The sequence below is a fragment of the Amphiura filiformis genome, chromosome 5 (assembly GCF_039555335.1).
Source record: "Amphiura filiformis chromosome 5, Afil_fr2py, whole genome shotgun sequence".
Classification (NCBI taxonomy): domain Eukaryota; kingdom Metazoa; phylum Echinodermata; class Ophiuroidea; order Amphilepidida; family Amphiuridae; genus Amphiura; species Amphiura filiformis.
Window position 1 is genome coordinate 47903255 of NC_092632.1, and position 26150 is coordinate 47929404.

Consider the following 26150-nt stretch of genomic DNA (forward strand, 5'->3'; position numbering starts at 1 on the left):
TACAAGCTTTAATAACGGGGAACATACATTTTATTAAAAAGAAATCCTACCATCTATCCAAAGTCGCCGTGTTATTCCAATGCACATTTTGCTTCACCGGGCAGCCATTTTTTGGTCGTATTTGGAAGATTGGTGTCATAAAACCGTCATAGGTACAATCAATTATCAATTATGGCTTATTCTCTACATGTCAATCTTTAAATAATTGGCATAGTCCTTATAATAACGGTGGTCCGCCTTGATGAGTAAATGACAGCAAACAGCTGCAAACCAGTGAAAAATACCCCAGAACTCGGTCAGTGGAGCTCCGCTCGTACATGTCAATAGCGTCATTATCGATAGGATTAGTCGTCCGTAGCGGACAATTCGGTCGCTCATTGGATCAATATTATCAGGTGGTAATAAATTTGCATTGGACAATAGATTACTATACAATGGTTTAGTACTGTATATATCGGTTTAATCTTCAATAAGCGGGTTTAGCTGGAAAGGTCACGGTGAATATGCCGTGGACGACACTGCACTATGACTATGAGGCCTATTCGCTGTCGTAGTACACGTTATAATATGACTGTTGCTAGGTCTTTGTTACGAACCACTGATCGAAATGAACATGCCTACTGCATATCAAATTTCGGAACAGGTGTATGAGCCCAGGCTTGGAGCAGTAACCAATGGTTACTAACGTGCACTACGATAGCGATAGTGCGGGCCCTTGCATATTATATAGGCCTATACAATCAAATTATGCATGGTTTGTATTTTTCTAACGCTTGTTCTAATTGGTTCTCGCACTGATGTGTACCTTCTATCCATAGGGACTTCATGTCATGAAGTTTGCAGTCTGTGTTACAGACCATGAATCTAATACATTGGCTTAGGAAGATTTTCAACACGGCTGAAACTTGAACAAATTTGGTGGGTCATCCTGGGGGTGCCCGATGGGCGTTTCCCTCCTCAGAGTCATCAAATTATGCAAAATATAGATCACAAACACCCATTTTCCCTCTATTTTATCACCTTTTTTTAAAATTCACCTAGGATTATTGAGGGCTGAAAGGTATTTCAGCCCCGCACCAAAATTATTGAGGGCTGAGCCCCCCCAACCTCCACACCCCACCCCACCCCGGTTAGGCTAGTAGGCTATTCATGTCATGAAGTTTGCATTTCCATATGGAAATTCATCATCTTGTACTTATGTTAAAGCCATAATGTGTGATCACGGCGACGCCCTCAATTTTACTCGGATTTCTACTTTTTGCATACCTAATTATAATACCCAGTGGTGTACTAAAATACCATGTGAAAGACTGAGCCTGAAGTGCTTTAATAACAGTAAAATTTAACTTTTTATATTAAAACCGGGTCGACCCGGTTTTATTCAGAGTTCATCGATCGACTGCTCGCGTCTCCCACGGTCAGCTTATGTGTAGGCATACACACGTCGAGCGCGATGCTACGATCGGCGAGCGTATAGTACACGCATCGTACACTCATAGAAATTGTTCGTTGGCATTACTCAGTAAGTTGATATAAGTCGTTGCGTCAACTTTCCGAGTAATGCCAACGAGTACAATTTTGAGTAACGCTGACTCGATATCATTATGTTGGTCGCACTCATTTGCACTTACTTTATTGAGTTGTTACAACTCAGAAAATAAAACTAGGTCAGCATAATTTTCTAGAGGTGTGCTATAGTATACAAAAATAAATATTTGAATACTGCATGCTAATTGTGCAGAAAATGATCCAATTACGTGAATTAAGTAACAAAGTACTAAATTGGAATAACTCAAAACAGTAAGTACCAGTAACTTAATATGAACGAGTTACATCAACTTACATGTTGAGTTACAATAACTCAACTAATTGGTTCTTTGAACCTTGTTTATTTTGCTAAGTTCCCTGAACTTGAATTCAGAAGTTGGCATTACTTAAAAGTTGACGCAACGACTTACATCAACTTTTTAAGTAATGCCAACAAAGTTGATTAGTTGACGGAACTTTTTGAGCTTTTTCAGCATTTTTTAAGTTCGGATAACTAAAATGAATTTTGTTTTGGCAACTTTTACACTATTTTTGAGGTATCCAAACTTACTCCTTTTGAATTGCGCCAACAAGGCGAACAAGTCATTTCTATGAGTGCATGAGCCCCAAGATATCCATGTAGTTTAATAACAGTGGATTATACAAAATATGTACATAACCGATATCCACCTATCTATTTCAGTATAAGATAAATATGAAATTGTATCTCGTATGTTAAAAAGTTCAAGATTTGAACTCAATTCGGTTGCAACATACTAGTATGTCAATGCTTACAACATGGGAGATACCATATCAAAGTCGAAGGTAATGAACATGATATTAATGAAAAAAACGTTTTCTAAACTGAAGTTTTGTCTAAAATAAGAATATGGAGTCAAAAATGCAATACGTCTGCCTTAAAATTATCTACATTTTGTAGAAACCAAAAATGACCAATAATAGTGAAAATTGGTCAAAAGTGTTTTTTCTTAAATGGCAACCTGTTAGTTCTCCTAAAATTGAACATAATTGAGCAGGTTCATGCCTAAAATCTGCGGCCCGAAAGTCGGGCCCGTGAATGAAATCAATCAAAATATGGCTATGCGGATGGAAAATTTTACAAATATTGAGTGTTTATGAGTATAATGGTAAGAATATTTTCATGAGGTGAAATATGGACAGTTCCATTCAACGAGGCTTTGCCGAGTTGAATGGAACTGTCCATATTTCAACGAATGAAACTATTCTTTCCATTGAACGAATAAAAACATTCAATATTTGTTTTATATATAATACTCATTTAACATTCTTTATCTTCCACTTAATTTTATCAATCACCAGGAAAGCGAAATAAAATGTATTTATTTTAGAAGCGACACCCACACTTATAATTGTCGAGCCGTGGTGGTCACCAGTCGCGATATACGCCCGAGTCTGTCAGCGTTGCCATGGTAGCGAGCCATAGCCAGTGCAATGGGAAAAGGGCTATATTGGTTATGCCTCGTGAAATAGAAAAGTCAAAATTTGACCTCATGATATCTTTTGTATATTATATCACTCATACATAAATTCTAGACAGTTCATTGGCTGATTACCATTTGTCATTTTTACCATCACCCTCTCCGTGTGATAGTTTTTACCATCATAGTACTGCGCCGTAGTGCGCCTGCGCCAGGCCGTGCGCTGACTCTCAGACTCGCCAATTTAGTTATGGGGTGGACAGCAAATTGTGAATTATGTCACGGCAAATCATAGTATTATGTTAATGAAAAAATGTATTCCCTATCTTAAATAGTATTTTTGAGTAATAGAATTTATGTATGAGTGATATAAAACAAATATTAACTGTCTTAAATTCGTGTAATGGTCGAAATATAATCACTCGGTGAAAGATGTATTGTAACATTCCACTCGCCGTCCCGGCTCGTGGAATGGAACAATCCATCTTTCACTTCGTGATTATATTTCGACCATTACACTCATAGACAGTTAATATTTGTATACTATCACACTCATAGGCATGTAATATTTGTATACTATCACACTCATAGGCATGTAATATTTGTATAGGCCTACTATCACACTCATAGGCATGTAATATTTGTATAACTAGAGTACCTGCAGCTGTGAGGGCACTGTAGTACGTGAGAGCACCACCAGCATCAGGTAGTGATGCTGTTTGACCCCCAATGACCCCATATGACCTCTGACCCTAGATGACCTTGGCTTGATCCCCTTTGACCTTTGATGACCTCAGTTTCATTTGATACATCCGTTTGAAATTTAGAAATCATTTTCAGCTATGAATGCTGGGAAGACATTGCAGTCCTCACAGGGAGTAGTGAAATCTTCCTGTTCCTGTCATATTGAGACTTTGTTATAGGCCTACCATGTTTAAGCCCTCGTAGGCCTATCAAGGATTCCACCCACCAAGTCAGTGCCCGATTGGACAAAGTTTGAAATTTGACCCCCTCCGTAATGACCTTTGACCTCGGTTGACCTCAATGGTATTTTGCGCATATATTCCCCTCGTAGCAAGGATTCCACCCACCAAGTTTGAGCCCGATTGGACAAAGTTTGAAATTCAACCCCTCCATAATGACCTTTGACCTCCGTTGACCTCAATTTCATTTCAGGCGTATATTCCCCTCGCATCAAGGATTCCACCCACCAAGTTTGAGCCCGATCGGACAAAGTTTGAAATTTGACCCCTCCGTAATGACCTTTGACCTCGGTTGACCTCGATTTTATTTCGGTCATATATTCCCCTCGTATCAAGGATTCCACCCACCAAGTTTGAGCCCGATCGGACAAAGTTTGAAATTTGACCCCCTCCGTAATGACCTTTGACCTCGGTTGACCTCAATTTTATTTCGGGCATTCCACCTACCAAGTTTGGGCCCGATCGGACTAGACTCAGGCTAGATCGGACAAAGTTGAAATTTTGACCTTTGACCTTGACCTCCGATGACCTTTCAAACCACCCCATAAACGTGGAATGCCCGATACCTATCTATATCCGAAATATCGGAGCGATGCGTCGAAGCGCGGCGAAACGCATTGCCGGACAGACAGACAGACACACACAGCTTATTATTTTATTATTAGTACTAGTGCACCTGTAGCTTTGCAGCAATGCATTCTGGGTAGACATTACAGTGCATTTCAAATTGGGCAGACAGCCAAAAGCTGAATGAAACTTGTCCATAGTTGCCCATTACACATCTTTGTATCCACTTGCTGCTGCTTTTGCTATCCAGTTGGGGTATTTTGCCCCTAGATGACCTTTGACCTCGAGGGGCCCTTCGAAAACCACCCAGTCAACATGCTTTTCCCGTCACCTACCCATATCCAAAATTTCGGCTCGATGCGTCAAAGCGCGGCGGAACGCATAGCCGGACAGACAGATAGACAGACAGACAGATAGACAGATACAGCCCGCTTATTATTTTATTAGTATAGATAGATATAAATAGCAAAAATATTCAATAGTAATTGACCAATCAAATGATAAGAATCTTTGTATGAGTTATATAAAAAATAAATAACAAATAAAAGGGTGAAAATGGTGCATCAAATGGCTTCATTTTGTCCAAATTTCCAGACACTCCTATGCGTCTCGCTCGCGTCGCATATACCTATTTTGATATTTGAATCACGTACCCCCCCCTCATCAAAATGCCATTGCGCCACCCCTGATCTATGATCGATCGATCTGTTGATAAGTTGATTATCTAGTGATAAGCTTCTCCCTCATTCTCGACCAGATATATAAGCTAGTGGGGAATTCTGATTTGCCTAAAGAAGATACAGAAGTAGTTAGAAATGGCAGAATCAGGTGTTTCTGACATTCAAACTTCGTTAATTAAACATGAAAGCGTCTCGGGCAGTAAGAACCATATTTCCAGGACTTTATTAATATGTTATTTCGTTGGTTTCCTGATCATATTTGGACATATTTACACGGAATCGATGAAAAAACCCGATGATATGCCTCAGCGTTTTAAGGCTTCGGTGATTGACCAGATGTGCCGACTGGTGATTGAAACGGTAAGTGCACTAAAACGAACAACCAACAAACCAGTGGCGTAACTCCTATGGATGGGGGCCGCGCCGGGGCACCCGGGCTAAGGGGGGACCCATTATAGCAGACCGGATACCCTTTCGACACGATAATACTTTGTTACAGGAAAGAAGTGGAAACCTTTACCCACCATGCATAGAATTATATTCTTCATTTGAGTGCCCCCTTCAACACAAAATTTTCGCGCGCTTCGCTCGCATTGTACATAAATTGTCATTTGAAAGACCAAAATTCAACTTAATTAGGCTATACCAAATTTGTATGCACATATTTGCGCGCCCGCACCACTGGTATTGTGTATTCTTTCCTCTGGGCGCCACAACCCCTATAGCTATACAGTGAAATACCAACCCTAGTCACTGACCTTCTCTGAAATTTTCAAGGGGACCCCTCTACTAAGCACTGTTTTGGATTTTAAAAAACTTTGTTGGTCTGTTTGTGAAATTTTGAGCACCGGGTGTAATGGACAAGAAAAAAGGAGCCCTATTTCATTAAAAGCTATAATTATTAAAATACCCGAATTTAAAAGTTGCAGCTATTTGTATTGATTTGAAGTAAGCGCGAAGATAATAGAGATTGCGATTTGCAAACGTAGCATCGAACGTACGTACGTAGAATCTATTCAAAATCCCGTCACAGTGGTTTTGAATAAATTCCACGTACGTTCGATACGTACGTTTGGAAATCGCAATCTCTCTATTGGCGGGCTTTACGTGCTTGAGTGCTGGCATAATAACCATTGATCGCTGTAAACTACAACTTTTAAATTATTAATTCTGAGGCTATAGGCGTATTTATAACAGCTGCGTTACTTTTTGTACAGACTTTATATAGTATATCCCCCTCCCATCTCTTTGTCCCTCTCTCTCTCACTCGCTCTATAAGGCGCACTTTCTCTTTTCCTTTCGTATGTTCGTATGTATACGTATTTAGAATATTCTATAATTATAGTTTTGATATTGATTTACTTTATTCATGGAAAACGGTATTTTTCTTTCAAAATACTGCTGTATTGTTAATATTGAACAAAATTGGACAAATTGAGTATCAAAATGGGCGTAAATAAATCATCCTTCTTTTTATGTTGAAAAATTGTGAAAACAATATTATTATTAGTTCTGAAGTTATATGCGTATTTATAACAGCTGCGTTACTTTTTGTGCATACTTTAGTAAGTTCTCATTCAATGATGCAGCGCAGAGAAAATAGCATAGGTACATTGAGCATGTTGATTAAAGAGAATACCAAAGTTTTAAATATAAAATTTCAAAAGCATATAATTGTTGTCGAAGTTCCAAGGGAAAATGCATTTTAACCAAATAATTTTCATGAACTCTAAATGCGGCGTATTATTATATTGTTATTAAAATATTTTCGGGGAGAAAGTACGTATAAGCAAGTTTATTTAAAGTTAAGTATCACGATTTGTGCAATATTTTCTTGTTTCAGGCAAAACTTTGTGAAGACATTGGTTTCGCACATCAACTCAACGTCACTCGTGGGTTCTTCGCGACTATGACGGGTCTACTCTGTATTTTCGATGCAAATCCAATAACTGATTCAATAGTTTACGTTGTCAAGTCAGTGTCAAGTTTGGTGATACATATTTGTGACACACTGCGGTTAGATTTTTGTCGCTCTGCAACGGATGATAACGACGACCTGGCGGTTGGTGATGATGTGAGGACAGTTGATGACAATTTTGATGGCGTACCAGTGAGGATTTACAGACCTTATCCGGAGTCAGATACCACTCCTAAACCAGCTATTGTCTACATTCATGGAGCAGTTGTCATGGGAACCGTAGGTAGGCCTATTATTCAGTAGCGTAGCCAGTAGGGCAGCCTGACAAAAAATGAAAGAAAATATCAAATGTAATCTTTGTTACTCCCTATTTCGCACTTAATTTCAGCATTTATCAACTGATTGTTTCGCCTATGACATGTTATCAAAAGCACGATATATAATATCATGATATAATATGGCGTTATACATTACGTGTGTAAACATTTTCAGATACGGATGTGTAAACACGACTATGTAAAGTTCATCAAACAAATGGTCGAATCTAACCAAAAGTGTACAAGGGCCCTCTATTTTTTCGGTCGCTACGCTCGCAAATGGGACTTTTTGGGTCAAAAAAGGGGACTTTTGTTGACTTTGGCATTTGGGGGGGGGGGGGTGCGTCGCACCCCCCGCACCCCTCCCCCTGGTTACGGGCCTGGGGAGGCATGTGGTTTTTTTGGCAATTTTTGACACGCCGAGAAGGGGACCAGCAATTTTGGCGCGCCGTTCAAATTTTACCCTCCCGGTGCTCATAATTATAGCACACCTATTAGTGCTACTAAGTTGTTTACAAACGTAATACTAGGACTTATAATTTGAAACACTTTATATTTCAGATGTTTGGGATGAATTGATTCGAATGTATGCTGCCAACATGAATGCAACCATCGTGTATGTAGAGTAAGTATTGCCTTAGTCTGCTTTATACAAATGACAAATAGCGAAAACCAATAAACATTGAAAAAAAAAATCACACTTTGAGAGATCGTAATTCTTAACACGATTGATTAAAGCCACGTACGATCTTTATATGAAATTGGTTAATTTTTTTCAAACCTGATTTTTTTTGGCATTATTGTAATCATAATGTTTATACAATGTCCCAACTTGCACCTAAAAATATAATCAGCCAAAATAATGTGTTTGTAGGTCAACCTATAGAACAATGTTCGATTTTATGTCCTAATATATAGAACTGCATGTTACAGTTAGGACGCGGGACTACCGATTGTTATTGTTCTGCAACTTAGCTCACTCAGTCATTTAATAAGGCAATACAAACGATCGAATTTGGTATTCAAATGAACAAAATTTTGAGTTACACCTTTTCAGTGTAAAATTTTTTTCTCGGCCAAATGAAAAGCAATAATTTTCATTTTTTCAGTAAATGTCAGGAAAAACTGTAATGCTTGATACTGTATTTTTTTCAAATCTTAGTGTTAAACTTAGTCGTGAAATTCAGTCATTTAGTGTAAGATTTTCGATTTTGATAGGCTTCAACTCTGCCCGCGAGCCTTTTTTTGGATCAATCTTTTAGCTTTTCAAAGTAATATAGTTCGCTAAAGAAGGATTTTTCCCAACTTTCTAACGCACATCACCGCGAGCGATATATCATAGTTTTGTCAGAATTTCCGTTTTGATTCCATAATTTTTTACTACCAGCTGATCGATATCTCTGGGTGCCCGGCCTGGATACAGTGTTGCCAGAACTTCAATATAGCAAAGAAATTACCTAGTGTTTCAATTGTCATGAAGGTGACTGGGTATAGTGCCTTTTGTTTGTGTTTGTTTGAAATTGCTTAAACCCACCGAAAGTCATAATGAAGCAGCCAAAACAATACAAGGTTAAACATGGAAGTTTATAACAACCTATTATAATGACCTAAAGGAAAAATCGTTTATGGCAACAATGAGCCTTGCATTGTAAGTCATGGTTAAAATGTGTTGAGTACCCACCCCACCCCCATAGGCCTACATAATATTACATACCGGTACCTTATAATATTTATATAGCACGGCTATAGCTATAGCTTAGAAAGTAGGTCCTATAGCGCTAACTTATGACAAATAGGCCTACACAAACCCGAACGCAAGTCTGAAGGGTGTAATGAAAATGCCAACCCGCGATGGGGGGCGGGGGGTCATTCAAAATTCACCTGGAGATAGGAGGGACAGAAAATTAAAATCCCCTCTAATAGCACGCGAATTTTTCTAGGTTTGGACAGTGGATTTTCCCAAGGACCTCATCCTAGGTAAATAAACAAACAAACAAACAAACAGACAAAATGGTTTTCATAATCATGGAATCCATAGCCCCTATAAATTGAAATTGAATGCTATCACGGGAGCAAATTTCCAAAATTCACCTCATTTACCAGAATTGGGGATTTGGGCTACCAAATCGCTGGTCAGGCAATCCTGGTTTTCAATGGAAAAGGGACCTGGTTGACGACAATTGAAATATCGATTATTTCTGCTGGTTGTTCTGGAGATAAAGTACTGAGTTTGACATTTTCGGAGCATGAAGGGAAAAAGGGTATTAAAAATAAAAACGGAAATTCTGACAAAACTATAATATATAGACCCACACGATGTGCTTTACAGAGGTGGGAAATATCTTTCTTTAGCAAACTATATTAGTTTGAGACGCTAAAAATGAATTCCGTAAAAAGCTCACGGGCGAACTAAAGGCCTATAAAAATCAAAAATATCACACTAAAAGACAAAATATGATGCTTAAATTTTAACACCAGGATAAAAAAAAAAAATGTTTATCCAAGCACTATGTCTTTAACTGACATTACTGAAGAAAAAAATATTGCTTTATATTTGACCGAGAAAATAAATTTCATAGCAAAAGGTGTATCTCTGAATTGTGCTGATTTTAACATGTATCGATCGACTTTTAGCGCGACTATGCATTTCTAAAGAATTGGTAGTCCCGCGTCCTAACTGGTTAAACATGTTAAAGTAACGACCAAAGTACGTAAGTAAATTGTGTAAGCTGCAATTTGCCAGGCCTCATTTGTCTAAACAAATCCAAATACTCCAGATTTTAACGATTGTGTGAATATTTGAGCGGTTCGAAAACTTAGTATCAATTTCAATGTTTTTTAATCGATTATTTTAAGAATTAGGACTACTCAACTACTCGGGCTGTCTTTTGTGAAGTTTTTATAATGAATGTACAACTACAGCATCCATGTGGTTTTAATTTCAACTATCTTAGTTACACAGATTCTTCATCAATAACGAGGAGAAATAATAATTAATATTTTGTAATCTTAGACTTCCAGCATCTAGACTAGTCTTTTTATACACACTCCTTACACAGTGCCGTATAGTCAGCGGTGCGGGGAGTGCCCCTTGACAAAAATGAAAGAGAAAAAGTATGTATACTGGCTAATTGACAATTTTGTGTAATTCTTTCATTGTTATATAGGTATCGATTGGCCCCTGAACATGGTTTTCCTGCGCCTCTTGATGATTGTATGGCGGTAACACGATGGGTACTACGAAATGCCCATCATTATCAAATAGATCCCGACAGCATATCTATACAGGGTGACAGTGCCGGTGCAGTTATAGCAGCGGTAATCACCCAAACCATCGCTCAAGAACACCAGGATGACTCTAGAAACCCAGAACTAAAGATGCTCATTTTGATGATGCCCTTACTGCAGGGATTGGACATAAATCTACCATCTCACAACACTAACAATGGCCTATTTTCAGGACTTTTAACTAAGTTATTTTTGGCGAAGTTTTGGGTTTGGTACATGGGATTGGATGGTGATGATTATGTAACAGCTATTTTACAAGGGAGGCATCTTCCTGAAGAATTTCGACAATCAGATCGCTACCAGAAAATCATCGGTCATGATCTTTTGCCTGATGTCTTCAGAACTGATATACCAACTACGAACAATAAGAACATCAATTGGACAGAGCATGGTCAAGATAATAGTACTGTCGAAAAACTTGCATCATATTTCTTAAACCCAAAATTTTCACCATTTATGGTTGAAAATATTTCTCCTCATCACCCGCATACTCTGATAATAACCGGTGGATTGGACATTCTACGAGATGATGGGGTAATTTATGCAAATCGTTTGAGAAGAGCGGGAGTTCAGGTTTGGTGGCGCCATTTTGTAAATGGATTCCATGGTTGTAATGCATATTGGCATGGTATGATTAAAGTCGAAATAGGTCATCAAATTCAGAAAGACACTACTGATTTAGTTAGAGCGTATTTACATGAACCAAACGATAGAATATATTCATGAGGCGGATTTGGACCACATAATACAAGGGGCGGTCCTTGTAATGTTTTGAAAGAATACATTTTCAAATGAGACCAAATTCATTACCGTGTGACAAAGTAGCATACGGTACCTTAAGAACTAAGTTGACCGCCCCTCGTATCTTGCCTTCGTGACTATAAAAAAACATTTGTATTTGTTAATTTTGAAACTTTCCTTAGCCAGTACCGAATAACAAGTATTATGTACATTGATTTTGATCTTTTGATGACATAAAAGATTCATTATATTTGATTATATAGTACAAGTACAATAGAGAGGTATGCGTTATACTGAAGAAAGCGCATTCGATTGTATACAAATAATGAATGTTTATGAGTGCAATGGTAAGAATATTTTCATGAGTTGAAAAATGGAATGTTCCATTCAACGAAGCGAAGCTGAGTTGAATGGAACATTGCATTTGTCAACGAATGAAAATATTCTTTCCATTGCACGAATGAAAAAACATTCATTATTTGTTTTATATAACATCTAAGTAGATCTTTGTCATTTGATTGGTTGATTGTAATGGCCTTGCACGAGACGAGTTTTAAAAAAATCATACGAATCGTATAGACAAGTAGGCCCTTTTTTAGCAATATATTCTTGTATCACCAAAAAATAAGCCATTCAACATGTTCAAAAGTATTATAATAAGGGCCTATTATTATTAATATCAGGCTTTTCCTATGCGGTAAAATGATATTTAAGCTTACCTAGCCACAGGCATGCAGGGCCTAACCAATGCGTATTGTAAGCTTACCTTTTCACTTTGTTTTCTACTTTCCCAAAGAAAAAAAAATCAGAATAGGCATATTCGCAGCTTTATTTGTAGATGTGGATTATATTTCTTAACGGTTATTCATCATCCAGAATTGCCACAAAATAAGTGTGTTGTTTTAAAAATCTCCCGTAACCCGGTATGGCCGATCGGACTGAAAAAACATGCAATTCTCTAGCCATGCAATAGAACGTATGGAATATAACAAAAATGCAAGGTGCATATAACGAAAATGCACGGCGCATATAACCAAACTCCACGGTAGTGACGTAGGCCGTAAAATAGTTTATTTATTGAATGACATGTGACCAACAATCAACCAATCAAATGGCAAGGATCTACTTAGGTGTTATATAATATGCTATATCTGTACTGACTATAGCAAGTTATGTAAGATATGTTTGCTATCTACCATGTCTATACTGAAAACAGCACATTAAATGTGTGCGATCTACTGACGATAGCTCTGTAATTATACATTACAATCGCTGACAATAAAGAGGTATGCGTTATACTGAAGAAATCACATTCGATTGTGTGCTACTATATAGCAAGTTATAAGATATATGTTTGCTATCTACTGGAGATAGCACATTAAATGTATGCGATCTACTGACGATAGCTTTGTAATTATACATTACAATAAAGAGGTATGCGTTAAACTGAAGAAAGCACATTCGATCATTTTGTGTGCTATATCTGTACTGACTATAGCAAGTTATAAGATATGTTTGCTATCTACTGAAGAAAGCACATTAAATGTGTGCGATCTGCTGACGATAGCTTTATATTAAGTATTAAGATGTGTGTGCTAGCTATATCTACTGAAGATAGCACATCTTCTGACGATAGCGCATTAAGATTATTTTGATACTACTGTTGTGGTGATATATTTTATATCCCGCGTCCTCCTATTTTCATTTATTATTTAATCCAAATTATAAGCCTATAGTGTTATTCACCCCGAGTCATGTAGTTCTTGAGGTACACGCGAGCCTTGATCATTAGCGCCGATCCGGCTTGAAATGTGGGGAAACAATCGGCCTGAATTGTCAAAAAGTGGCTGAAAAGTGAAAAGAACAAAAAATGGATCATTTTGCCCACACGAACACCCTGCCCACACCCCCACACCCGGATTGACGCCCATGGTCATGATTCAATTGTAGTCTGTTAGCATCACCCAGGGCGTAAACATCTCTCTCCAATTTCTCCGTGTGTATTCTTCTGAAGATTCGGAAACAACATGATGCAGTCATGTCTACAGTAGAATTCATCTCGACCTTTGCAGGACTTAACCCCATTAAAAGCTATTAAACCAAGATAACACTCATTGAAACAGCTCAACTGATTAAATCGGATCTTCTCTGGTTGTGCACAAGTGTCTGTTTTCATGTGCGATATCGCAATAAAGCTGGTATTCATAGCTTCAGTTGGGTAACCGAGTATAAAGGAAAAGAAAGGAAACAATGGTATGTGTGGTTTTGTTCACGAAATGAGACAATGGCGTGCTTTTTGTAAACCAGCATTCTTGAAAATGAGCAACATAATGATTGTTGACTTAACACGGTTTGGAAATAATTTCTTCCATATTTTTGGTGTTATCTGTCGTTTACATATCCTTCCTAAAACACAAAAGTGCGACCCTCTCCAAACATCTAAATTAGCTAAAAATTTAGGACATGTTACAAAACTATATTTTCTAGAACCTATTTAGAATAGTTAAAATGTAGCTTGTACCGTTTTTTTGTGGCATCCTTCAGAAGTGAGCGGTCCGATACCAATATTTTCGGTCAAATCTCCATTCAATTAACACGGGGAGTTGGCTAGCTATGCCTTGCCCTCACTCATATTTTACAAAAGTGCGACTATTTCTGAACATCTAACCTAGCTGTAATTTTAGGTCATGTTAGAGAAATATATTTGCTAGAAGTTTGGAGAATAGCTAAAATATTTGCTGGTTATTTTTCACACAGTGATGTTAACTAGGCAAGTGCCCATTCTTACAACGTACATCATTTGGAAAGGTCACGCGTCAATGGTGAGAGCACTGTGTATTGTGTATAGGAAAACGGACAGTAACTGCAGTATGACATGCTAGGCTAGAGCGACTAACATTCGCTATATTTTAACTTTGATAAAGGAGTTTGCTACTCCCAGTTCGCCTGTTAGATTAGTTGGCGGAATGAAGATGTAGTAAGAAATGAATCAAGTAAATTATAGCAAATTGTGGTTTTGATTGTCTTGTTGTTTGTGTGATAACTGCGTGATTGGCTGAGTCTGAAAGCCTAAATAAAACCTCGGTCGAACCTCTGGTTCTATGGTGAGCTTTATATTAGCTCCCATACCAATTCCAACTCTTCGAGAGCCGGTGGACCAACCTACCAAACTTAGGAACTCGCCGAGACGATCTAGCCACGATGCATCTACCAAGCCGTTATCTGTCCTGGTAGGTCTACCAACCTCGCTGTAGGCCTATATAATATATAGCGAGACCTTTTTCTCTAAGGGGCTATCATTTTCTTCGGAAGGGAGAGGGTCCCAAATATACAGGGGGTCATAGAATTTTTAGACCCAAAATAGTGGGGGGGGGGGTTGTAATTTTTTACCAACCAAAATAGGAGGGTTATAGAATTATTAAGGGCCTGGTGACTCAATATTTTCGCGCGCTCCACGTGCATTCTTTAATATGACAATCAAAATATGCGCACAATCTTTCGTTAGATGCAAAATGTTTCGCCTTTTACAATTACAATCAAAATTTGAACACACACCGCGCACTTTCTTCGCTCTAAAGTTGGGTGCGCCATGCGCCTTTGTTCCGGCAATGAATAATTTGTCTTGAGTTTGTGACTGTAGGCGGAAGGGTGGGGGTCATAAAAAAATTTCGACCAAAGATAAGGGGGTCGTAAAAAATTAGCCCGCAATAGGAGGGTCATAAAACAATTGACTCCGGTCACCGACATATATTTGAGACCACCCCCCCCCCCCATTCCGAAGAAAATTTTAGGCATTTAAAGTACCCGAAAAGTTATATAAGATGAGTGCTAAATTCAAAATAAGGTGAAAATCTGTTAATTCTCGAGTTTCACAATACGATGCACCGCCAGCGGTTGCTTTTGGCAGTCAAATATTCGACTCCAGAGTCGACATCGCCGTTCTAGCTACTATTGAATTTTCACGCGAGTGTGATAATAAATATGTTGAAAACAGCTCCACGAAGGATTCCCTGTGATCAATAGATAGAAAATGGATCAACTATATAGTTGTAAATTGTTGTTTTAGTGTGCATTCGCATGTAACATCATTATAATGACATTTAAACCCACAATGATGCATGTTCCTATATCAGTTGTATTCGTATTATATACGCGGGCTTTGGATGTCGACTCATTTTCCCATGATGCACTGCGTATTTTGGCCTCGACCCAGCGACCACTGGAGGCACATGCATCGTATTGTGATACGTGAGAATTGGCAGCCATTTTGGATTTATGCAAATTAGGCATATTTCCACCACTTGGATAACTGACATTGAGGAGAAAAATATTGCTTATATATTTGACCGAGAAAATTAATTTCATAGCAAAAGGTGTACCTCTGAATTGTGCCGATTTCAACACTATTTAAGGGTATACGAGGTATTGTTGGTCGAAGCAGCAAAAAAAATCGATTTTTCATTATCTGAATCAATATATTATTGAAAAATAACACTTTGGTGTTTTGCAAAAGTTCATTCTACAAATCATATACTTTGAAAACTTGCTTAATTTATTGTTGTTAATGAGTTATGTACGTTTTACAAAAGTGTTGTTGTTTAAGCCCTATTTACAGCATAACTCAAGAACCACAGGACCTACAAAAGTATATCTGTGACATTTGAATTCTTCTACACGCTCGCTATTCATTGAGCAATGCAATTTTGCTAAAGCTCACTACCATTCGCAAGATGCTGTGAACTACTTTTTTTTCTGCTGCTTCGACCAACAATACATCGTATACCTTTAATGGGGCATTTCCAAGGCCGATGTTTTAATGTGATGGGGCTGGAAAAAGTTAGTTGTTAGCTCATTACTGAAACTTGCTGAACGCATAACTTTATAAGCATATTATTTCCAAAATAGGTATGTTCTATGTTGGTTGACTTCTGATAACTAATTGGTTCATTTCTTTCGAGGTCGTCGCTAATTCTTTTCCCATGCATTTTTATTGAAAGACAAAAAAAATGGTTTATCATTCTTTATCACCAACTTTATAATGTTTAAGAGAGCATCTATAAAGCTTTTAATGTGATTAAGATGAGAGAATCCACTTGATTAATTATAATCAGAGTACCTGCATTTAAAAATGCAAGTGAAACGAATATCAAAGCTTTACAAAAATTATGACAAAAATTAGGCTTATTGTAATGAAAGAAAGAACGGTTTACCACTATTGCAATGAAACAAGAAAATAAAATTAATAAACACAAATCCCGACCGGCACACAACCCATAAAAAATAGCATGGAAAAATAATGAAAATGCAAGGTTGGGATGAAATAGGAAACCTCAGCTGAAAAACCTGTCAGAAAAGTTCTTTCTGGTTCAAATACCATTGACCCTACTAAGATGTAACGATTGACTTATGCCAAAAATAATACCATCGATCTCTGAAGATGTTAGGATTGATTTATGCCAATGTCCAACAATAATATTAATACGATGTATTTTTTTTATAATGTGTCCTGAAAATATTACATCAAGATAGTCTTGTCTCTTTTTGAATTGTGCAGTTTGTACAGAGGTCAAAACTAAAGTTGCTCCGATTTTTGTACTGAAGCAAATTGTTCGTTTACCAAAAGCAATTCACTCAGATAAATAAGTTTGCACTGTCTGAAATGCATGGTATTATACAGTAAACATGAAGATGGTGCATTTATTAATGTGAATTTTGACCTGTATGGCACTGCATAATTATAAGTTTGTGCTTAAATCCTTTAGAACTAAATTTGTTGATTTGTTTCCACTCTGATCTGTTTCATTTTACAATATATATTTTTTCAAAGTACTGAGAGAAAATACATTTTAACTGAATAATTTTCATGTACTCTATAATGTTAAAATATTTTCAGGCACAAAGTACATTATTTAAATTTAAGTAGCAAAATTTGTACATATTTTCTTGTTTCAGGCAAAACTATGCGAACACATTGGTTTCGCACATCAGCTAAACGCCCAACGTCACTCGTGGGTTTTTCGAGAGTATGACGGGTCTACTCTATATTTGCGATGCAAGTCCAATAACTCATTCAATAGTTTACGTCGTCAAGTCAATCTCAAGTTTGGTGACACATTTTTGCGACACCCTGCAGTTAGATTTTTGTGGCTCTGCAACGGATGATAACGACGACCTGGCGGTTGGTGATGATGTGAGGACAGCTGATGACAATTTTGATGGCGTACCAGTGAGGATTTACAGACCTTATCCGGAGTCGGATACCACTCCTTATTGTCTACATTCATGGAGCAGTTGTCATGGGAACCATATATAGGTATTATGTTTGTCAAAATCAATATATATTATAGGCAAAGACAAACCTTTATTGTCCTTGTTTTGGGCCTGAACTTTCGCTCTTAAATTTAAATGAATTTCAGTGACCTGAGCTTTGACCAACTGTTATTGAAGATATGAAGTTCAGTCCCAAAAGACGAAACTTCCTGTGTATCTTCGATACGAAAGGTCAAAATGATGGTTGGATTTTCCTCCCAGCTACATAGTACATTATCATTAGATTTATATAGTTTATTTCGCGGACTCTTAAATGTAAATTTTTAATGATTTGCCCTAAAATTTTTATTAAATAAAAATAAATAAATAAATTTCGGATTTATATAGCGCCTTTTTCCATCTAGATCTTGAAGGATTCAACATGTTCAAAGCGCTGTAATTCCGCTGCCATGGTGAATCATCACAATCAGATCGCATTATCTAGGCCAGTTGCAGCCGAAACTCAGGCGCAGACCTATCCGCACTTAGATTGTAACATCCACCAATTACTACATCGCGAATTTCAAAAAATCAAAATCATTTGATATGAGAAGGACATTCCTCGTATTCAGAATGCAATTTGGTATGTGCCATCAGGTCACACAAAAAATGTGCAGAGGTGGTTGCCTAGTCTTGATCCCAAAATCAATATAAAAATCCATGGAAGTCTTGCAATACTGCCCAACCTCTTAAAACCTTCATGGTCTGGGGACCCATGACTTATCTTGACCTATTGGAAACGCGTGTCACGGTTTCCTGGTCATATCTACATTTTAACTTACAGCATATCAGTGATATTATATAATGCTAATTATAGTACAGTACCTTGTTTCATTTAAGGAAATATTAAGGATACATGTAGCAACTAACTGTTGCGATTTGGTAGTTCAGAGCATCTTGCGAATGGTAGTGAGCTTTGGCAATAATTGCATTGATTATTTCATAGCAAGTATGTAGAAGAATTCAAATATCACATATATAGTTTTGTAGGTTCTGTGGTTCTTGACTTGTGTTTAAAAGAGGGCTGAAACAGCAGCACTTTTGTAAAATAAATAAATCAGGCAAGTTTTCAAAGTATATGAAAAGAATGAACTATTGCAAAACATCAAAGTGTTACTGTTTTTCAATAACACTGTAGCCTATATTGATGAAGATAATGAAAATTAAGGTCAAACAGGAGTCAAAATTATAATTATCCCTATTCATTCTAAACTAAGATGCTCATTTTGATGATGATGCCTTACTGCAGGGATTGGACCGTAAATCTACCATCTTACAACACTAACAATGTCCTATTTTCAGCACTTTTAACTAAGTTATTTTTGGCGAAGTTTTGGGTTTGGTACATGGGATTGGATGGTGGTGATTATGTAACAGCTGTTTTACAAGGGAAACATCTTCCTGAAGAATTTCGACGATCAGAACGCTATCAGCAAACTGTCATGATCTTTTGCCAGATGTCTTCAGAACTGACATACCCGGGGACATACCAACTCAAATACGAACATGAATGGACAGAGCATGGTGAAGATGATAGTAGGGCCTACGGTAGAAAAACTTGCACCATATTTCTTAAACCCAAATTTTTCACCATTTATGGAGGAAAATATTTCTCCTCATCATCCGCATACTCTGATAATAACCGGTGGATTGGACATTCTACGAGATGATGGGGTAATTTATGCAAATCGTTTGAAGGAGAGCGGGAGTTCAGGTTTGGTGGCGCCATTTTGTATATTTTTGTAAAAGGACAGGGGGGGCGGCCAAGATTGACTGAATTTTGACGTCGTCATTGGTTTTACACGTTAACACAAAAATGTCTCAAATAATTCCAAAAGTGCATTATCAAGCACTATTTTATCAGTATAAATCCGTTGAGGTTCGACAATGAACCTCATTGTAAGTACTGTTTATTTGAATTTTTTGTATGACTAATGCACGATATGTTACGGTCATAATATACTGAAAATTCCCCCCGCGTGTACCAATGCGACTACGGCGTAAACCAGACAGACAATATGACGGCAACACTGCCTGCACGTTGGGCGCAATTATTTTATCCCGATCCAAGATGCGTAAAACCAATGACGACGTCAAAATTCAGTTAATCTTGGAATTATTAAATAGCGTATTTCTGACTGTTATTAGCAAAATTATGAGTCAAGAAAGAAGAGTCAATCTTTGGCACACAATCAAGACAAAGACCTACATACGATACCGGACAACGTTTCCAAACGCTAAATCATCCCTCTGACCCGCTACCGAATAGTGGGGTTAGTGGAATTCGTGGGGTTCATTGTCAAATCCCAACGGCTTGGATCATTTATTAATATCATTTATTAACATACTTGTTTGTTTTGTGATTTATGCGCGTTTCAAATTTTCAAAATAATCTCATTCAGCCAACAAAAGAAAATTCCTGAATTAAATAAATTCGTTGCGCACACCTGAGTGGTATATTCGTCTCAGGCGCACACCACTTACCTATGCTCAAGTCAGGCAGGCCTGGCTCAAGTCATTCAAATCGCAATGCTCCTTCGCCTTGACCAGGCATTGGTTCAAGTGTGACATAGCGCCACCATTTTACTTTGGTCATAAGTCGCTACATTTGACAATTTCTGGTGGCGTCTATATCGAAAGATCATGATTTAAAGACTGCATATTAAACGGTGTGTGCTATCTACTAAATATAACACATTCAAGTCCCATTCAGTGATTCCAGCGAAAGTATAAAAAAAATTAAAATTGTGTATAAATCCGTGAAGGATAAGTCGTTAAAATTGCCATTTGGTATTTTTGAAATGAAAAATTTGGGCAAAAAATAAGGAAACAGCATTATTGACAAAGTTGAAGCCCCATTGAAATAGATTCATGCAAAATGTCTTATTTTGTCTTTCATACACGGCTTTCGAATGAACTACTAGCAGGCTATGTTAGCACATCCAGTGGCGTTTTACGATCGTCCGGATGAGCAAATCACTGAATGGGCCTTTAATTAAGCGGTGTGTGTTATCTAGTGAAGATATCACATTAAGGGATGTGTGCTATCTACTGAAGATAGCACATTAAGCGATGCGTGCTATCTACTGAAGATAGCACATTAAGCGGTGTGTGGTATCTATTGAAGATATCACATTAAGCGGTGTGTGCTATCTACTAAAGATAGCATAATAAGCGGTGTGTGCTATCTACTAAAGATAGCACATTAAGCGGTGTGTGTTATCTACTGAAGATAGCACATTAAGCGGTGTATGTTATCTACTGAAGATAGCTCATTAACCGGTGTGTGATATCTACTGAAGATAGCATATTAAGCGGTGTGTGTTATCTACTGAAAATAGCACATTAAGCGGTGTGTGCTATCTTCTGAAAATAGCACAATACGTGGTGTGTGCTATCTACTAAATATAGCACATTAAGCGGTGTGCTATCTACTGACGATAGTACATTAAGCGGTGTGTGCTTTCTATTGAAGATAGCACATTAAGCGGTGTGTGCTATCTACTGAAAATAACACATACAGGGGTTTGTGCTATCTACTGAAGATGGCATATTAAGCAGTGTGTGCTATCTACTAAAGATAGCACATTAAGCGACGTGTGTTATCTACTGAGGATAGCACATTAAGCGGTGTGTGCTATCTACTGAAGATAGCACATTAAGCGGTATGTGCTATCTACTGAAGATAGCACATTAAGCGGTGTGTGTTATCTACTAAAGATAGCACATTACGCGGTGTGTGTTATCTACCGAGGATAGCACATTAAGCTATGTGTGTTGTCTACTGAAGATAGCACATTAAGCGGATTGGGCTTTCTACGGAATATGACACATGCAGCGGTTTGTGCTATCTACTGAAGATAGCATATTAAACAGTGTGTGCTATCTACTGAAGATAGCACATTAAGCGACGTGTGTCTACAACCCGGTGAAAATCGTCAAAAACAGGCACTGTCCTCATAGAGGCCCTGCATCAATTTATCGATTGGCTCCAAACAAAGGATTTGAACCGGTGTCCTTCACCGTAGTTATGGCGGAGTGCAGTCCATTCAATTAAATGTTGTCATCAACCTATTTGATCGTAGAGCAGGTTTATGTGTGTGAGACGAACTGTCACGGTAGATTGCAATCATGCTTTTGTTGAATGCATTGAGTAGTCCGCCATATTTACGGGATGATACGTCACATGCAAGGCTTGAAGCTTGATAAAAATGACCAAACGAAATCAAAATTGCCCACCGGTTCCCGTCATTGGATATTACTATCGAATTTAGGCTTATTTGAAAGAAGAAGTGTTATATTTTATGAAACCGTCCGACGATTATAAGAAAGTTTATTTTATAAGCCATCAACAGCAAAAGTTTTGTCAAAAACGAAAAATACGCCGACGGATTCCTGTGCTTAATGAACCAATTTGGCCTGTGTTGAGCAGATGCGCGTAAGTTTTGCATATATATAGATAGCACATTACGTGGTGTGTGCTTTCTGCTGAAGATAAAACATTAAGCGGTTTGTGCTATCTACTGAAGATAGCACATTAAGCAGTGTGTGCTATCTACTGAAGATAGCACATTAAGCGGTGTGTGCTATCTACTGAAGATATCATATTAAGCAGTGTGTGCTATCTACTGAAGATAGCATATTAAGCCGTATTTGGTATCTACTGACGATAGCATATTAAGCCATGTGTGCTATCCAATGTAGATAGCACATTAAGCGGTGTGTGGTATCTACTGAAGATATCACATTAAGTGGTGTGTGCTATCCACTAAAGATAACAAATTAAGCGGTGTGATATCTACTGAAAATAGCACATTAAGCGGTGTGTGCTATCTTCTGAAAATAGCACATTACGTGGCGTGTGCTATCTACTACATATAGCACATTAAGCGGTGTGCTATCTACTGAAGATAGCACATTAAGCGATGTGTGCTATCTACTGAAGATAGCACATTAAGCGGTGTGCGCTATCTACTGAAGATAGCTCATTAAGTGGTGTGTGCGCTATCTACTGAAGATAGCACACACAGCGGTTTGTGCTATCTACTGAAGATGGCATATTAAGGGATGTGTGCTATCTACTGAAGATAGCACATTAAGCGATGTGTGCTATCTACTGAAGATAGCACATTAAGCGGTGTGCGCTATCTACTGAAGATAGCTCATGAAGTGGTGGGTGCGTAATCTACTGAAGATAGCACACACAGCGGTTTGTGCTATCTACTGAAGATGGCATATTAAGGGATGTGTGCTATCTACTGAAGATAGCACATTAAGCGACGTGTGCTATCTACTGAAGATATCACATTAAGCGGTGTATGCTATCTACTGAAGATAGCACATTAAGCGATATGTACTATCTACTAAAGATAGCACATTAAGCGGTATGTGCTACCGGTATCTACTGAAGATAGCACATTAAACGGTGTGTGCTATCTCATGAAGATAGCACATTAAACGGTGTGTGCTATCTACTTACGACAGCACATTAAGCGGTTTGTGCTATCTACTGAAGATGGCATATTAAGGGATGTGTGCTATCTACTGAAGATAAAACATTAAGCGGTTTGTGCTATCTACTGAAGGTAGCACATTAAGCAGTGTGTGCTATCTACTGAAGATAGCCTATTAAACCATGTGTTATCTACTAAATATAGCACATTAAGCTGTATGTGGTATCTACTGACGATAGCACATTAAGCCATGTGTGCTATCGAATGAATATAGCACATTAAGCGGTGTGTGGTATCTATAACTACTGACGATATCACATTAAGTGGTGTGTATTATCTACTGAAGATATCACATTAAGCGGTGTGTGCTATCCACTAAAGATAACAAATTAAGTGGTTTATTTTCTACTGAAAATAGCACACTAAGTGGTGTGTGTTATCTACTGAAAATAGCACATTAAGCGGTGTGTGGTATCTACTAACTACTGACGATATCACATTAAGCGGTGTGTGATATCTACTGAAGATAACACATTACGTGGTGTGTACTATCTACTGAAGATAGCACATTAAGCGGTGTGTGTTATCTACTGAAGATAGCACATAAGGCGACGTGTGCTATCTACTGAAGATAGCACATAATGCGACGTGTGCTATCTACTGAAGATAGCACATTAAGCGGTGTGCTATCTATTGAAGATATCATATTAAATGGTGTGTGTTATTTACTAAAGATATCACATTAAGTGTATGTGCTATCTACTGAAGATATCACATTAAGCGGTGTGTGTTATCTACTGAAGATAGCACATTAGCCGGTGTGTGCTATCTACTGAAGATAGCACATTAAGCAGTGTGTGCTATCTACTGAAGATATCATATTAAATGGTGTGTGTTATTTACTAAAGATATCACATTAAGTGGTATGTGCTATCTACTGACGATATCACATTAAGTGGTGTGTATTATCTACTGAAGATATCACATTAAGCGGTGTGTGCTATCCACTAAAGATAACAAATTAAGTGGTTTATTTTCTACTGAAAATAGCACACTAAGTGGTGTGTGTTATGTACTGAAAATAGCACATTAAGCGGTGTGTGGTATCTACTAACTACTGACGATATCACATTAAGCGGTGTGTGATATCTACTGAAGATAACACATTACGTGGTGTGTACTATCTACTGAAGATAGCACATTAAGCGGTGTGTGCTATCTACTGAAGATAGCACATAAGGTGACGTGTGCTATCTACTGAAGATAGCACATAATGCGACGTGTGCTATCTACTGAAGATAGCACATTAAGCGGTGTGCTATCTACTGAAGATATCATATTAAATGGTGTGTGTTATTTACTAAAGATATCACATTAAGTGGTATGTGCTATCTACTGAAGATATCACATTAAGCGGTGTGTGTTATCTACTGAAGATAGCACATTAGCCGGTGTGTGCTATCTACTGAAGATAGCATATTAAGCGGTTTGTGCTATCTACTGAAGATAGCACATTAAGCGGTGTGTGCTATACTGAAGATAGCACATATTAATCAACTGCATATATCAAATAAAAAGAAGCATAATCAGATGAGTGTGCTTTGTAGTGAAAATTTGCTCATTTAAGGGTATGCTTTCTACTGACGATAGCACACATATCAATACAAATATAATAAAGCATAATGCATCGTGTTGTGCCCTTGAGTAAGGAACTTCACTATAATAGTGAAGTTAGTGTAATCAGGAACCTGTTCTATCAACAGATCAACGGAAGAATGATATTAATTACAATCTACTTTAAGGTAAAAAAAAAGGGTAAGGGAGACAATCCTGTATCAACATTGATCGGAGTGCCCATCTCTCTTTCATTGGCGATTGGGCTATCGCAACACCTCCTCTACAGCGAGTCTGTTATACCAGTATTTAAGAATGCCGGTACCCATTTAAACACCTGGGTGGAGAGGAGAAATCGAGATAAAGTGCCTTACTCAAGGGCACAACACGATGGCGTCGCCGGGACTCGAACCCGCAACCTTCCGATTATGAGTCAGTGCCCGTTCCGCTAGGCCACCGTGCTCCCTACTTCAAGACGTGTATACATTCTCATGAATATTACACACTCAGTTGCACTATCTACACATTAAATGTGTGTTTATCAAATACATGATGCAGTCATGTCTACAGTAGAACTCATCTCGACCTTTGCAGGATTAAACCCCATTAAAAGCTATTAAACCAAGATAACACTCATTGAAGCAGCTCAACTGATTAAATCAGATCTTCTCTGGTTGTGCACAAGTGTCTGTTTTCAATGTGCGACATCGCAATAAAGCTGGCATTATAGCTTCAGTTGGGTAACCGATTATAAAGGAAACGAAAGGAAACAATGGTATGTGTACTTTTGTTCACGAAATGAGACAAAGACCTGCTTTTTGTTAACCAGCATTCTTCAAAATGAGCAACATAATGATTGTTGACTTAACACGGTTTGGAAATAATTTCTTCATATTTTTGGTGTTATCTGTCGTTTACATATCCTTCCTAAAACACAAAAGTGCGACCCTCTCCAAACATCTAAATTAGCTAAAAATTTAGGACATGTTACAAAACTTTATTTTCTAGAACCTATTTAGAATAATTTAAATGTAGCTTTTACCGTTTTTTTGTGGCATCCTTCAGAAGTGAGCGGTCCGATACCAATATTTTCGGTCAAATCTCCATTCAATTAACACGGGGAGTTGGCTAGCTATGCCTTGCCCTCACTCATATTTTACAAAAGTGCGACCATTTCTGAACATCTAACCTAGCTGTAATTTTAGGTCATGTTAGAGAAATATATTTGCTAGAAGTTTTGGAGAATAAATAAAATATTGGCTGGTTATTTTTCACACAGTGATGTTAACTAGA

The 26150-nt window shown here is 37.8% G+C and overlaps 1 protein-coding gene across 1 annotated transcript; it reads left to right on the plus strand.

Annotated features, from left to right (window-relative positions):
* Positions 1-2325: 2325 nt before the first annotated feature.
* On the plus strand, positions 2326-11716 carry LOC140152246 (neutral cholesterol ester hydrolase 1-like). Its single transcript, XM_072174549.1, has 4 exons — positions 2326-2352; positions 7061-7418; positions 8014-8077; positions 10620-11716. Exons 1-4 carry the CDS (start codon positions 2326-2328, stop codon positions 11464-11466), a joined length of 1296 nt encoding a protein of 431 aa, XP_072030650.1. The 3' UTR covers positions 11467-11716.
* Positions 11717-26150: the final 14434 nt, after the last annotated feature.